Source organism: Sciurus vulgaris (genome assembly GCF_902686455.1).
Source record: "Sciurus vulgaris genome assembly, chromosome: 10".
Classification (NCBI taxonomy): Eukaryota; Metazoa; Chordata; class Mammalia; order Rodentia; family Sciuridae; genus Sciurus; species Sciurus vulgaris.
The window spans coordinates 100,810,274-100,827,377 of NC_136470.1; the positions used below are offsets into that span (position 1 = coordinate 100,810,274).

At 39.6% G+C, this 17,104-nt stretch overlaps 1 protein-coding gene across 5 annotated transcripts in view; it reads right to left on the reverse strand.

Annotated features, from left to right (window-relative positions):
• FNDC3B (fibronectin type III domain containing 3B) overlaps window positions 1–17,104 on the reverse strand; it is a 366,748-nt gene that overhangs the window by 99,245 nt on the left and 250,399 nt on the right. For all 5 annotated transcript variants that reach the window (XM_079155120.1, XM_079155124.1, XM_079155121.1 and 2 more), the window contains exon 7: window positions 5,146–5,204. In XM_079155120.1, coding sequence (XP_079011246.1) covers window positions 5,146–5,204 — 59 coding nt within the window. The remainder of the gene's footprint in view (window positions 1–5,145; window positions 5,205–17,104) is intronic.

Here is a 17,104-nt window from a genome sequence, read left to right on the forward strand (position 1 = left end):
AAATTTATTATATGGAAATGATATTCATTATTTAGATCAGAAATACCAATTTTCCGTAGTTACTAAATTGTTACTCTTGCATTAAAATAATTTCTTGTAAATCAACAGCTTCTAAATTAGGTCTGGCCTTTGGATTTAACTATGTGGGGGGGTGGCTATTGATCTGATTAAGGAATATGCTAAGGAAATATTACCATAGAAATACCAGTTTCACTTTGAAAGAATCATCACAAGAAATACCAACACAAAGGAATAAAATTAAGAAAGGAAAAGGTCAAAGAAAAAGGATGCTCAGATCTAAAAATGTCACCATCATCTGCTTCCATAACTTAAGTGCTCTGAGTCTCTGATCATTCCCCATGTGCTGCTGTTTATCTTTCTAGGAGCTGCTTCTAGCAGGGAAGTGTGCCTCTCAGCTCTCACTTCTGGGACTTGACAAATCAATTGTTTCTACAAGTTAAACATGAATGTAGAAACAATATAGCATCACAATTCCAGGTTACATTTACTTACATCCAGAAAATAAACAGCCCACCAGGATGTGGAGACTACATGTAGCATCAGGGATGAGACCACATGAGGTTGGAGGTGGCTGGTTAATTTCTCAACCACTTAGGAAAATATCAAGCTCATTCCCCTAGAACAGCAGTAGCCACTGCAGGGAAGTTCCCCAAGCACCTAACTGCTACCATCCCAGGACACGTTTTTACTGTTTTAGTATATTGTTTTAATAAAATTAAAGGGAAACTAAGTATTTGGCTCTTTACAGTACCTAGGTCTCTGAAGAATAACTGACCTGCTCAATTCAAGGTGCCTAAAATCTAGAAAGATGACCAATTCCACAAGTTCTAGACATTGTTTCCATACCTAAATCAAACCATCTGCAAAATCTCAAAGAAAAAATATGCTTTTTATTTAGTTTCTACCAATGTGGCTGAAAAATGAAAAAGAAGGAAAGAGAAAGAAAAATCCTTTTTTACAATATGTACCCAACCTCCTTCTGTGGCTCTATTTCTTTCCTTGGGAGGTGTCCGGGTACCCCCCTTCCCATTTCAGAGTATAACAGGGAATTTCACTTTTGTTTCATGATAAGCTAGAAACAATATTACTCTTATTACTCTGTTCAAGTATTCTACGAGTAGCATATAACTTCTCAGATCCTCCTATGCAACATTTATTTCCTATCTTTTTTAAAGATGAGGAAATTGAGGCACAGAGGAGGGATGGAACTTACCCAAGGTCACAGGGTCACAACAGCCAGAGGGTCTAAGTGCTGCTGTTTTGCACTCTGGCCCTGGCTGTCCCAGCATTGCCCCTCCCTGACTGAGCCTGGTACTCTGATGCTAGTTAGCTTTCAGGCGTTGGTCCCACCTGCCAGAACCTAGCTAGAGTTCCTGCAATCTGCCACATGTTTATTCAGCAAACATCTGTTAAGGGTTCGTCTCGTGCCAAGAACAGTGCTAGGTAAAAGGGGCACAAAGATAAATAAGACACCGTCATAAATAAGAACTTCAGAGAAAAAGAATAAGAGTTGGAGAAAGAAGAAGGAAGGGACAAAAAGTACGTGAACAACTCACTGGGCTGGGAAGGATGTGTTTTACCTGGCAGAGGATTTATGAGGAACAGTGGCAGTGACCCCTGCCCTCAGAGATGCCCACACTGTAGACCCTGGAGGGACGGTCTGGAACAACTTCATCTAGGCAACCTGGATGTGCTTACTATGCCATCCAGTGCCCTTGACCCAAGAGGGTGGTTGGCATCAACCACCACGCACACACTGATGACACCACATCCAAAGATACCACTTCTTATCAGGTGATGTGATTTTCATCAAACTGCTGAAAAGGTAGGATGTAAGTCTCAGTGTTAAAAAACACTAAGTAAGAATGGTAATCTAGAGTTTAACTACTTGAGACTTCGTTGTTTCTACTCATCTCCTTAAAGTTCTTCTGCCTGGCTTTTTCAACCCTAGACAACATGTTGCCTGCACAACAAAACTGTCAATTCCAGCTTTATGGGACAAAGGAAAATCCTTGGCTACACTCACTATATTTGTACCCACCTAAGCCATGCTGATAAGGATATGTTGTCTTTTGCTTGGATTTCTAGCCCCAGAGTCACTTTACAAGTTTGGCGGAAGGTAATAAAAAGGGTCACATCCAGGTGAGCTGGTGGTTCCTGACACCTGCCACTGCCTGTGGCACTTACCTGAGTGAATATAACAGGTCTGGCTCTCTGCCCAGCCAACTTAAGCACTCAACTCTAACTGGTGTTCAGAGTCAATAAGACTCAGCAGTGGTAAAATGAACTAGACGACTTACAACTTAGAGAACCAGATATATAAAATCAGATCATCAATTAACTAACTGATAGCGAGAAATAAAATTATCTGGAAGACAAGACAATACCATTAACCTGCCTTACATATTCCTCTCTGCTCCCTACAGAGAAGCCAAATTCTCAAACTACCTTGTGGGCAACAAATGAGAACAATGGGTACTTGTGACATGATTCAAGGGCCTAAGGGCACTAAGCTCTGACCGCCAACTCTCCATGATGGAGCTGCCCGGCCAGGGTGGGATGGCAAAACCAATGTGTCTGCTCCATGGCTCAGCAATCTGTGTTCCCAGGTGACACAGATAATAGTTCTCAGATGACAATCTTCCTATGTTATATCTTACATCATAGCTATTTACAAAAAGGCTGCCTGTCTACCGTGGTCTAAAAGCTGTGAAGATCATGGGTTTAACAAATGATAGATCAAGAAAAAGGACCAAATAAATAGTTCCTTTATTTGCTTATTCAGCATCCTCAGAAAAATTGTTAGTACCACTTCTGCAGTAGAGAAATGACTTCGAATACCTGCAGAAAAGTAATTGTGTGTACACACAAGACTGAGATCTGACTGTCAAGTCTTATTATTATTATTTTTTTTTGTTTAACACCTTTATTTTATTTATTTATTGTTATGGGGTACTGAGGATCGAACCAGTGCCTCACATGTGCTAGGCACGTGCTCTACCACTAAGCTACAACCCCAGCCCCAAATTTTGTGAAAGTGGGGACAATGAATGAATGTGATGCTCTGCCTTCTTTCTCTGATTTTGACTACTCTGTGTTCCTTATGGAATTTTGTTTTTTCTGCTCTACTATAAATAAAAGTTTTCCCTATGGTTCTGCCCATCGGGTTTTTTCTAATCTCTCCTTACACACCATCTCCTACCCACAAAACTATCACCCACTCCAACAACTACCATTCCTATGCACGTGATCCCCCAATCAGTGCCTTGATCCTCCTCTCTCCACAGCACCGAGTCCAACACACTTGTGACTGCCCACTGTGTCTATCTTTCTGAATGCTCTGCCAGGGAAACAAAAACACATCCAAGAATGGCACTGAAGATATACAAAGGACACAGAGGAACTGCAGACACCTGTGAGGGAGGCTCAAAAAAGCAAATGGAGTGCAATGTAGTGAATACAACAGCAGAGACACATTCAGGGCACAGAGAAATGGAGGTAATATTAAGTAAGTACCACAAGGAGTATTTCACTTGATGGGCATGGAGACCAATTATGAGAGACGCCTCAGAGGATGCAATTCCCAAGAGGGAGCATCTAGATCTGAAAGACCATGACACTAGATAACCTAATCGGTTATCGCTATGGTTCAGATATAAGGTGTCCTCAAAAAGCTTATTTGTGACACATGCAAGAAAGTTCAGAGGTGAAGTGATTGGGTTATAAGAACCTAACCCTAATCAGTGCATTAATCCTACAATAGGGTTTAACTGGGTGGTAACTATAGGCAGGTAGGGTGTGACTGCAGAAGGTAAATCACTGGGGGTGTGACTTTGGGATGAGAGTTCCCTGGTAAAAAGCTCTCTCTGACTCCTTGTGGCCATGTCCTGAGCTACTTTCCTCTGCCACATCCTTCTGCCTTGAAGTCGTGTCTCACCTCAGGACCCAGAGCAATGGGAGTTAGACCTCTGTGGATCGAGGCTTCTGAAACCATGAGTTCCAAATAAACCTTTTCCTCTTCTAGGTTGTTCTTGTCAGGTCTTTTGGTCACAGTGGCCAAAAAGTTGACTAACGTAGTTATAAAGCCCAACTGATTTATCTCCAGAATGCCCCTAGTTCTAGCCCCTCCTTGTCACTCATGACTCCACCACCCCAATTCGGAGTCTCAGCGTTTCTCACCAAGACTGTAGTAGTAGATTCTTAACACTTCCTCCCCTGGGTCCATCTTTGTGCTCTACCTCATTTTCCAAATGTTTGACACTCTGAAAATGTAGCCCAGATTATTTGACTTCTTTGCTCAAAAACCCCCAGTGGCAGCCTGCTCCGTCCCAGAGTACATACGTGCACACAGACTCCCCAGTCAGCACCAAGGCCCCGCTCCTCCACAGGTGCCCTGCTGGGGCCCTCCTCAGCACACCCATGCTTTCAGGTTTAGTTAAACCCAACTATGTGCCCTGGGGCATGTTTGGCCGCTTCTGTGAAAAAGCCTCAGTATTTGAAACACATGAAGAATCAGGTTTTCCAATTCAGCTAGAAAACACTCCAAAGAACTTTGGCTCTCTAATCTCACATGAAAGGCTGAATCAACATTCTGAATTTTTCACTTGAATTTCAAAGCACCTGGCAAAATCAAACTTAAAACCTCACAGTATCACCGCTCCCACCAATTTTTTCTTGCCCCTGCACCCAATGTCCTGAACTTATTTTTCTCAATTAATACTTAAATATCTTTTTTTGAAATTTACCTAGAAAAACAATTGGGATTTCTGAGATTTTCAAAACTTTATTATTACTACATTTACACAGGTAAAAGGAAATTACCAAATGAAAATTACTCTTTAGGTCCCAGAAAGGCGAAAAAAAAAAAAAATGCATCCTTGGAAGTCAGGAAGAATAACAAATTGTATTGAGACTATTTAAACGAAGACATTTCAGTGGGTAACTACACAGAAGTCTGCTGTTCTGTATTTCCATGCTCCATTAATAAGTAACCACTATTTCTCAGTTTATAAATAATCTGCAATGGGAAGGGATCCTTTTGCTTACCTACTTTATGGTAAAAGAAAAGAATGTTTGAGATACTTAAGAAAGTGTTATATATGCTGAGAAATCCAGAAGACATACCTGTGGCTTCTCTATTCCCGAAAGAATGTCTTGCACCCTCTTTACTTCCAACTCATACTCTGCATTGCAAAGAAAGAAAAACAATACCATTAGAAGGCAATAAGGTTGTCAATTTCCTTCCCCAAGGCCTTTTGACTAAAGCTATCATTCAATCAGTTGCCTCTACCCATGAATTTTTGGTACCACAAAGCTGATAATGAAAATCAGGATTGTCTTTGGGGTGGGGGTGAGGGGTTTCACTATGGTTGCACTAACTCACCACTGCATAGTTTTAAATAACCACAATGTCAACTAGAACTCAGTTCTACTTAATAATTCAAAAACCAACAGGGAAAATAAGGTCTTAAGAAGGTTAAGTAGGAAGATCAATATAGCTAGAGGCAGAGGGTAATAGAGAGATGAGGTCGAAGAGACCACAGCCAGTCCACACCATCCTGGAAGTTCAAATTTTTTAGTTCAATAAGTATGTATATATGCATATGGGTATGGTTCCTATTTTTTAATTTGCCAGATAGCCACTGGAGTACTTAAGTGAAAGAATTAACATGATCTTACTTTGAGTTCAAAGAGATCAGTTTTGATCCTGAGTAAACAAGGGACATAAGAAAGGTCACTGTGGAAACAGAAAGACCAGTTGGTATACTGATGCCATCATCTAGCTAAAGGACAGAGTTGGGCTGGACTAGAGTTGGCAGGGAAGATGGTGAAAGCAGGACTAGTTTGGGAGGTATGAAGAAGAGTAGATGCAACAGGCAATGGTAAGAAAGTGTGAAGAATCCAGGATAGCTTCTGGTTTGGGGCCTGATCAACTGGATGGATGACGTATCTTTAATAAGATAGGAAAATGGGTATGTTTCATAGCACAGCAAGAATTTAGAAAATGAAATTTAGAAGTGAAAAGGGAAGTGTGCTTGGGGTAGAAGACGAGGTGGCAAGTATGTACAACTGCACCCCCAAAGGATAAATGATAGAATTTAAATTTTATCTGTCAGAATAGCCTCTTGATTTTCACAAGACACTTGATGGAATCTAATTCTTCTGAGTTTATGGTGGATTCCACTTAACCACTCGACTTGGTTTCTGAGACAAGTGCTGGAGAGGTATGATTACCAAGACATAATCCACGCCTCCAAGATACTTCATGCTTATTGATGAGCATAAGAGCCAACAGACGGCTGCACTGCCATGGGACGGGTGCTGCAGTAAGTGCCGTCACCAAGGGGGCGCCCAAGAAGCTTCCTAAGTAACCAGTGGCTAGCAGAGCTCTGTGGATGAGCCCGCATCTGGAGGGAACAGGAGGAGGGAGCCATGGGGATGAGGGCGGGTTAGCCCCGCATCTCATGGGGCTGCTCATTCTCTTTGCTCAGGTCTAATGTGTAACGCACCCCAAAGAATCTCACTCTAACCCCAACCCTTGGCCCCTGCCTAACTTTGGCACTATCAAATCCCTTGCCCTCTTACATGTTATCAAGATCTGAGAAGAATTCTCTCCTCTTGCTTATGACTGGTGTTTCCCACTGGCATGCAAGGTTCAGGAAGGCAAATATACTACAGGCCTGGAATAGGCACATTTTTCTTTGAAAAGAACCAGATATTTTAAACTCTGCGAACCTCTACAGGCCTCTGTTACAGATTCCTTTTTGTTTTTATTTTTACAACACTTGAAAATGTACTAAGCATGTTCCTTTGTGGATTATATAAAAGCAGGCTGCAGGCTGCTGAGCCCCACCGAGGACATGGTCACCATTTACCCACAGCACCCAGATAGGTCTTGCAAGGCCAGAGCTCAGAAGATACTTTTGACTAAACAAATGAACAAAGTCAACGTTAAGAACTACAAAAACTTCTAGTTGACACCACCCTAAGCTTTAAAAGGATTATATTAGGTCTTCATTTTTCCTATTGTGTTCTGTTTAGAAGAATGTGTTTTCCATCATTCAGCTGAACAAAACAAATGGACTGGTGGTAATATCATAAACAGCAACCTTTTAAAAGAAAATTCACATTTACAAAACCAAAAATCACAAGCTCCTTTATAATCCTGAATTTACAATTATACACGATAGCAATAAACAATGGATATTAAGATAGATAATAAATTGTACATATAAATCAAAAGTGGACAAATCCTCACATTTTCTGAAAGCCCCTACTAAGTAAACTGCAAATACAACGTATCTCAAAAGTTAACTATCAGTAAAAAAACCAAAACCAAAACCTAAGAACAGTTACAATAAATCAACTGGTTCAGTTGTTAAAGATGAAGTTTCCCCTGTCTCTGGTTAACGCAGGCTTTGAAAGACCCCATAGATTCAAACACTCCACTCACGTAGCTAAAAACATTTAAATGACTAGCTGAAGGGGGTGATGTTTCCTTCTGCCATGAATGACACAACTGGATTATCTCAGGCAAGAAACCGGATCCCATGCCTGAGATAATAAAAATTTAGAGGAGAACAAGGATGACCTCCTGGTCAACACAGAAGAGAAGAAGTAAAGAGACCCGAAAGGAAAACTCCTCAGGACTATACATTCGACAGGTTATCTGAAAGAACAAAGAGTTTTAAAAGGATGCTTTGTCCCACAAAAACTGAAGATCTCCCCTCCCACCCTGCTCTCACAAAGGGAGGTCAGAAAATGCCCAGTACATGGTCCCAAAGTGAGTAGAACTGTTGACTGTATCACAATGAGATAAGAGATTTGGGAAGAGAATGTGAGACAGCAGGGAGTCAAGAATAGGGTATCTACAACTGAGTTGGATGGGAGGAAGGGAAGGCAGCAAAGGAGACCCTCCATGTGGCAATGAACGTTTGTGGGTTTCTTCTTTTCTTTTTTTATAAACTTGGAATTCCAAGTTATGAAATGAATATAGCAAAGGCCATTGATCCAGGAAGAAGGTATATATGAGAAAAAAGTAATAAGTGGGTCATGCATACAGCCAAATAAATGAAGGCTTCTGAAATAAGAAAAATAAAAAGGGGAGGAGAATACAGAACGGTGGCTGCCTCCTGTGTCTGGTCACCACCCTGCTGGACCAGAAGAAAGGCAGCATCAAAGCCAGACTGGAATTCTGTCTTCCTTTCAAGTTTCTAATCACAAAAATGGAAAAAGAAGAGAAAAATGCATTTATACCACATTTATTTAATGCTTTTCCATTTGTGTTGCTACCGACAAAGCAGAAAAAGTAAATAAATCCCAGGCACACAATTTGCACAAACCAGAATGAAAATAAAATCTGTTTAACTGAACTAAAGTGACAGTGACAGTTACTTACCACATATAAAATAATTCTTGTATGAAAGCTAACATTCTGGTACAAAAATGTCAAAATTCACAATTCTCCCTAAATAACTCAGTTAACTAAGCCCTTGGTCTATGTCTCCCTAAGCACGATTTAAGTATGGCTACCTCAGAGTAGTTGATGAATGAGCACCCTTTCCATAGAACAACTTCAGAACCCAGCTGTACTGATGTATGAAGAGTGTATATCAGAGTTTGGATCAACCTCCCTCTCTCTCTCTCTCTCTCTCTCTCTCTCTCTCTCTCTCACACACACACACACGTACACCCCACCCCACCCCATATACATATTATAAAAGGGAAAGGAAGAAAAGGAAGACAACCTAATCCCTCACAAAAATAAGTAAAACAAAAAAGAATAACTCTATGATTTGCCTTTAGGATATCTTATTTTGTTATCATGTTAAAGGAAAATTATGTTTTGGTTTTTTTTTTTTGCTCTTCCCACTAAGAACTTGGTGTGTGACACCTAAGCAAGACACTGCCCTAGAAGGCCCCGTGTGAGGACATGGACAAGCTTTTCTTCTTCATCCTCAGGGCTGCCTCCTTCCCTCTGGTTTATAGCAAGTAACTGAGTTCTGAAGCAAATCTAGAAGCCAACTTTGACTTTTTCTTTTCTTTCTTTTTTTTGGGGGGTAAGCAAACAGATCAAAATTGTTCTTCCTCCTGCTTCAATTTCATTGGCAAATGGCTGGCTAGATGGACATCACAACCAAACTTCACATCCTGCACCTTAGTATGTGAAAGACTGCTCCCAGCAAAGGGGTAAGCACAGGATGCCAGGCACTGGGTACAGCATCACACCCAGAAGGTGCACTGAGTTTTGCAGATTCAGGTATACTGGGGCAGGGATTTCTTGAGCAAACCTGAAGATGGGAGGCTCTTGTTCAAACATGCCCTCAGTGAGCTGAGAACCAGCCTATTTGGAAATGCCAAAAAAGGGAAGGGGATCAGCTCTTTAGACTCAAGACTTTTCTTCCCCGCAAAGGAACTCTCCTACGAAGAAAATAAAGCATTTTTAGCAAAGAGAAGTTAAAATAAAAATGCACAAGTAAAGCAAATATAGTTTTTAAAAAGAAAAAAAAAAAAAAAAAAAAAAACCCACACACATAGAAGGAAGATGTGTCATGTGAAATTTAAACTTTCCGTAAATAATGGTTTTCATGTTTGCTCCAAAAAGAAATGTTAAGTTCAGACTGTTTGAATAACTGTAAGTCTAAACTAATTAAAATATCCCCTTTGTAAACACAGTTTACTTCTTTGGTTTGTTTTACATTTTTTCCTTCTTAGAAAAGAAATACAGCTCCACACGTAGCTGCGAGCTATAGAATGTATTTATGGTTGTAGCAGGGCCTTCATTCCAATGGAGTGAGCTCAAGATCATTTCTCTCTGAACCTTCAGTCTAGTTCTCATCCACAAGGTTCATTTGCAGATACGCCCGTCATAACATAAAATGCTTTCTCAGATATGCCAAGGAGGAACTGACATAGCTACTCTCTTTAACAAACCATGCATAGCCAACTGGGGGCGGGTGTAGAAAATATGCAGTGTCTACACAGGCCCATTTTGGGGATAAGAGGCTTCAAGTCAACAGCAAACAATGAAAATGAGGCCAGGCACAATTGTGTTTGCCTGAATCCCAGCTACTGAGGAAACAGGAGATCACTAGTTCAAGGACAGCCTGTGAAACTTAGCAAGACCCTGTATCAAAACAAATAAAAAGGGTTAGGGATGTAGCTCAGTGGACCACCCCTGAATTTAATTCTGACTGTGCACTGAAAAAAAAAAAAAAAAAAAAAAAATCAATATAATAAGTAAATAAACTGAAATAAATACTTTTGAATGTAAAAGAAAAATACGATTCAATAATAAGGACAGGCTAAATACCCAATCAGTGCCTCCTAATGTATGTGAGAATGAATAGGGAATGAAGGAAGAAAATATTAAGAAAGCTTTTAGAGGCTTTTCCACTTAGAAAATAAATTGGCTATCATCATGTTTAAAACAGTACTTATGCTGGGGAAAAAAAGAATCAATAAGTGCATACAAAAATAGGATTAATTACCTAAGAAACTCTATTTGGTAATTATGATCTCTAGGTAATGGTCTTAAATTCAAATATTAAAGACATCTATCACCACCAAAGAATAAATTTGCATAATATAAGGACAACATAGTTAATCCCAAAAGGCAAATTTCCAGAAATATCTTGGTTAAGTGGTTACTCCATTTGAAATTCTGAAAGGAAGTCAAAGGAATACTGGACTCTCAACAGTGAAAGCAAAGCAGATGGCAGGTGAACATAAGTTATGTGAAGTTGTATTCTGGTCCTAGGAAAATACTTTCAAGACTGATTTGGGTTCCAATCAGATTTTGGAACCTGAGAGAGGAAAGCAGAAAAGGAGAAATTCTTTCTGCAGGTGGAGTGCCCAGCTGGACAGGAGGGATGGCCAGAGAATGTAAATGGGACAACAGGGGCTAATTTCCTCTGAGTTTGTGTTTCTATTTCTGAAATCCAGTAGAAACAATGATTTTTTTTTCCTGGTTCAAGATCTACCCATAGGCCACAGGCCCCTACGGGCAAAGGCTATGCAATACCTTGGGTAGTAACACAAGCAATATAGAAGTCTTTGTGTTTAGGAAAGATGGAACGTACCAGATACCCTTTGGGACTCCCACATCAACTCAAGGGTTCTCTCTCACTCACCTTCTTTGATGTCAACTAAATTGAATTCTGCCTGAAATATTGGGAGACTATTTCTGTTGACTTCTGTAACAAATATTCTTATGTTTATGTCAGTGTTCACAAATCAAATACATGTGTAGAACTGGACAAAAGCAACTCAGATTTTTAAAAATACCAAATTAAACAGGATGAAAACTCCACAAAAATGGGTATTAGGTAGATGTGCCTGCTTAGCAAGCTTAACACTAACACCAGGCCTCCTTTCCTTTTCTGCCCCCCAGGTGTTTGAACTGTTTACTAGCTTGCTGAGTCTAACCTGTGCCAGATATAGTTCTTTTATTTTGGGGGAAGGCTCAACTCCATGATTATCCAGCAAGAGCTGGTGCCCTCCCTGGGTGTGTAACAGGAAGGCAGTTGCTTAAACACAGGATAGAACGACTTACAAAGATAATTAAAGTTTATACACTACTTTCTGCAGCGGCATCTATAAACGTTTCCACAAAATGTTTTTTCATTAAGACTTGGCATGGCACATTGAAAATTTTTCAAGTAGCTTATTCAATACTTTTGCAGGACTATGAGTACTGGCAGGCAGAATCCACAAAGCATGATTCTGCAATGCATTACATCTGAAAGGGAATTTTAATATTTATACCACCTATATAGCAAGTTTTGAAATTTTAATATTAACATTTTGTTAATTATATCTCGTATGACTAAACTATTTGGGGATAAGAACCCCTATCAGCTAAAATGGGGATCAAATCGAGACCAAACTTCATGTGCCAGGGCTCCAGTAACTCCCCAGAATCACTTCAGTGTACAAAAGGCATTTGCATTCATGATATATAACCTACCCTGCTCAGGAAATCAGCAAGGGTTATCACAATACCTATAACTACCAGAAAGGTTATGTCAATAAACATGTAAATAAGGCAAAAGAAAAGGGTAAGGGCTATGGAAAACTAGAAAGGCCCTTGCTTACCTAAAGGGGGCAGTTGTAGTATATACAATCAATCATTTGTGGGTTCTAAATTTGACAGATATTCCCATTTTCCAAGGAATATGAAAATGCAAAATTTTGTGTGAAATTGCCCAACTTGTAAATATACATATTTTAAAACATTTTAAACTTGTAGAAAAGCTGGAGTCACACTGTGAACATTATTATGGACTGCATCTTTATGTTTTCCCAGATTTCACATGTTGCAATCCTGTCCTGTAAAGTGATGGTAGTGGGAGGTGGCGGGGTCTTTGGGAGGTGATTAGAATTTGAGAGAATCATGTGGAGCCTTCATGAATGGCATTAGTGCCCCGAGGGAGTCTTGAGAAAGCGTGCTTCTTCCCTCAACCATGTGAGGACACAGTGAGAAGGTGTCCTTTATGAACCAGGAAGAGGGTCCTCACCAGAGTACAGTCAGCCAGCACCTTAATCATAGACATCCCAGTCTGGGATAAAGAAATGTTTGTTGTTAAGCTACCCATGCATCTTGCTATAGTAGCCTGTGCTAAGAAATACACCCAAACAGTCTTCACCTAGACTGACCAAGTGCTAACATTTTGCTGTCTCTCTCTCTCTCACACACACACACACACACACACACACATACACACAAACACATATTTTTTTTGGAATCATTTGAATGGAAGTTGTTGACCTTATGACACTTTTATCTTCAAAAGTTTAGCATACCTTCCTAAGAACAAGGACTTCCTATATAACCATGGAAACTTCACAATCAAGAGATTTAACATGAGTGGAATAAAATCTAATTCTATGACCCATATTTTTCCCAGTTATTTCAAGAAGGTAATGTTAGGTTTTCCCTCTCAATCCAGGATCCAATCAAGGCTCAACTGTGACATTGTCAGATTTTATTAGTCTCTTTTAATCTAAAACAGAAACCCCTTATGCTTTTTATCTTCAAAGAGTTGATATTTTTGAAAAGTCTAGCCTAGTATTCTTACAGAATATACCACTATCTGGATGATGGGACTATTTTTCCATGATTAGATCTATGCTAACCCTTATTGGTAAGGATTCCATACAGATGTACTTCCTGTTCTGTGACATGAGGAAGCACAAAATGGGGTTTGAACCCTTTGGGGATACTCAGTTTAATGACTTGGGTAAGGTGATGCCTACATCTCTTTCCCTACTGTCAAAACATCTTCTCATTCAGAGATGGTTCTTTGTCAGAAGGTATTATAGCTGGTCACAGTGGCGCACACCTAAAATCTCAGCAACTCAGGACACAGGTGGATCACCAGTTCAAAGCCAGCCTCAGCAATTCAGTGAGGCCCTAAGCAACTCAGTGAGACTCTGTCTTTAAATAAAATATAAAAAAGGGCTAGGGTCAGGGATGGTGGCACACATCTGTAATCCCAGAGGCTTGGGAGTCTGAGGCAGGAGGATTTTGAGTTCAAAGCCAAAATCAGCAAAAGCAAGGTCCTAAGCAACTCAGTGAGACCCCAACTCTAAATAAAATACAAAATAGGACTGGGGATGTGGCTCAGTGGTTAAATATCCCTGAGTTCATCCCTGTACCCCCCCCAAAAAAAAAGGATTAAGGAGGAGGAGGAGGAGGAGGAAGGGAGGGAGGAAGGAAGGAAGAACGGAGAAGGGAGAGAGAAGGAGGAGGAGTTATTATATTGGTAGATGCAAGATAGTATTTTCTAGTTCTATATTCCTTCTGTTAATTAGTTCTCTCACTTTTTTTAAAAGTATCTATGAATTCAGATTCTTTTTTTTATTCCACGTTAAAATTTGTAATGCTCCATTACCATCATTACTCTGAGATGTCAAATTTGTCTCAAATGCAGCCAAGGAGGACCTTCAAGCTGTTTTCTGGTCCCTTTTGTCCACTTGCTTACAACTTCTGTTTTGCAACACCTGTTAAGTATTCTGCTTTAAGATTATGTGACCAAAGGGTAAATAATGCAAAGTACCACTAGACTATAGGTGAGATATTTCAAAAGCATGCAGTAGAATTTATCTGAATATTTTAGATTTGTCAGAAAACACTCTTACCCAAGGATTTTCTTATTTAAATGTGACTAGAAAGAGAAAATCATCTTAACATTTCCAGCTTCCTTGTTTTTTGGAAAACGAAGTTGAAACTAAAGAAACCAATAACCCAACACTCATCTTAAATAACATTTTATAATATACCAAGTTTGAACCTTAGGTCCTCAAATACAAACTGTAGTAAGCTTTAAGTAGAAAAACAGAACACATTTGGCTCTTCTTGAATGATATAATTTCTGCTCTCAATTTAATCTCGTTGTGCTTCATTTCTTGTTCTTTCCAATCAACATTTGCCTTTAAAAAAAAATAGATAATCAAAACAGACAGCACCATCTGCCCAGGTCCAGAAAATAAAATGAACTGTCTTCTAAATGCACTGAACTGAGAAATGAACTAGCATGATAAGTTAGGATGAGACCAACAAGCAAGAAATGTCTATATGGAGGATGCCACCTGGAGATGTTCTTCTCCAGAGTGGCAACTACACTGAAGGTCAGAAGCCCTCCACTCCTAACCTTTTCCATACATACACACACACATACACACACACACACACACACACACACACAACAGAGTAACATCCACAAATTCAAGGTCACTGTTAAAGAAGTCTTGAATTGAAATCAACTGCATCCCAAAGCTGTATACACTGATCTTGCTTTTTCTATTAGAAAATTAAATTATTTATCACTTAAATTGTTCATTTTTCTGTATAAATGAGTCATCTTGAGAAATACAGATGGATTTATGTTGTCCAAATGGGCTGCCCTATTGCTTGAAACGTGACAGCAGCCTTAATAAACTTGTGGGCATATTTCCCCTCTCTAATGATATTCTTACTGTTTTTTTAAAAAATTAAGTTAAAAGATTCAAGTAATAAAATACTATGTGTATATCCCAATCAGCTCTGTACATGGTACCTCTGATCAGCCACATTTCAAAGACTACAGATGATGAACCATGCCTATTTGGCTTCCATGTCCTGACAACGTAAGTGTTCAAACTTTGGATTCATCAGGCCCGAAGGGCACCTGTGAACAAATGTAGCCATTTGGGTCATGGACTAAAGTGGATGAGAGATACAAATGCACAAGAAGAAATACAGGAGACAGGACAGAAAAAAAAAAAAAGAGAGAGAGAGAGAGATTTCACTTTCACCCCCCTCCAAAAGGGGGGATGGGATAGTAAAAGGAATGAGTGACAGAAGAAAAGGCTCAAAATAAGACTCTGAGCAATTATACTCAGTTGACAATTTCTCATCTGGTTAACTGATTTTAAAATAATTTGAGATTATAATAACATTTCTAGTATAAACTCCAAAGTGTAAAAGGTTAATTTGTGATAGACAAAGCTTTAAGTTAACCAGGAGTGGAAGGCCATTTTGGAACATGCAAGTGTGCCTGCCCCCCTCCTCTCCCACTCTGGCTGACTGTGCATCCTGCACACCTCTGACAAAACAGCAATTCTTCCCTAAGTGCTGCCTGTATCACCCAGGTCTTTGCAGGGTGTCCTCAAACATCCCACCTCCCTTCATATGTTAATTTCCTGTTCACAGTGTACCTCTACCCCTCCAGGAAAAATGGGCTTTATAAACAGTGATCATTACCTGTAATATGCTTGTGCCATGTATCAGTGATTGCTCAGAACCTCTACTTCCAGAGGAACACTTACTGAATGTCTAACTGAATAAATGGTCAGGGAAACACTACTCACAAATGCCTGCCCTGCAGTTTTATTTTCTCATAAACAAGCATCATGATAGAGTGAGCGGTAAGGAAAGGTATGTTGTTCAAACATTATATAAAACAACAAATTATGATAAAACTGCAACCAAGGTCTGAAAATCTACAATGTCGTACACAGGACACCCATATATATATTCTAAAAAATTCCAGTAAGAAATTTAAATATGGTATAAATTAGAAAAATTTCTTTAGCCACAGCTAACAGTCTGCCTGGCAAAAAGCTCAAGAGCCATTACCCTTGCTACGATGACAGAAGTGCCACTGAGGACATTACTAATGAAGAACCAGTGAATTCTTGGACCTCACCCTACTGAGTATCTTTGAAAGAATAGAATATTTTACCTACTAGAGGTAACTTTTCAATCCACTGCATACTAACTGATGTCAGAAAGTAAAATCAGAATGCATGAAGTTGTTTCGAGAGGCTAAAATACCTTGGTTTAGTTTAGCCAAGTTAGATGTTTTCCAACTTTCCTTTTCCACAAAAGTTTTCTTGTGTGCATAAACTGTGCATCTCTAAAGAAACCTAACTCTTTTAGGCCTAGTCAACAATTACTTATTCAGTCAAGTAGGAAAGTCTGACCTACAAAGTCGAGTCTCCCTGTTGCAATCTTACCGTCCTGACCACCTTTCCCCTTTGCTGCCACAGTGTATGTGTGAACTCCCCATGTGGTACCTTTCTTCCCATAATTAGCAGTTCTCTGACTGTAATTCTAGTGAATGAAAAGCATGGCTGAGGAATCTCATTCCTTGCATTTTTCCTTATTTTAAGACCCACAAAGTTCTACTTGGCTTCATTTTGGGATACAAGCAAGACTTGTCTTTGTGGCTTATCTTTAGCAAGCTGCCTAGCAGTTAAGACACTTGGAATAAAATATGGCCATTTGCTCAAGCTTTAATTTCAGAGGTATGTGAGCATCTATTTACCCTTGAGCAAAAGATCAATTTACTTGTCTGTAATTCTGCTGGCAATAAGCAATTCAACTCATCCAATCCTCATCCAAACTTTCTCAATCAATTCCAAAACAACCCTCTACAACTAAGAGTTGAACAAAAAGATAGAAACTAGGAACCCAAATGGTATGTATAAAATGGTTCCATCTTATTCTGATGTTGTAAAAAGTATGTCTTTTGGGGATGGGGATGGAGCTCAGTGGTACAGAGCATGTCTAGTATGCTCAAGGCCCTGCATTCAATCC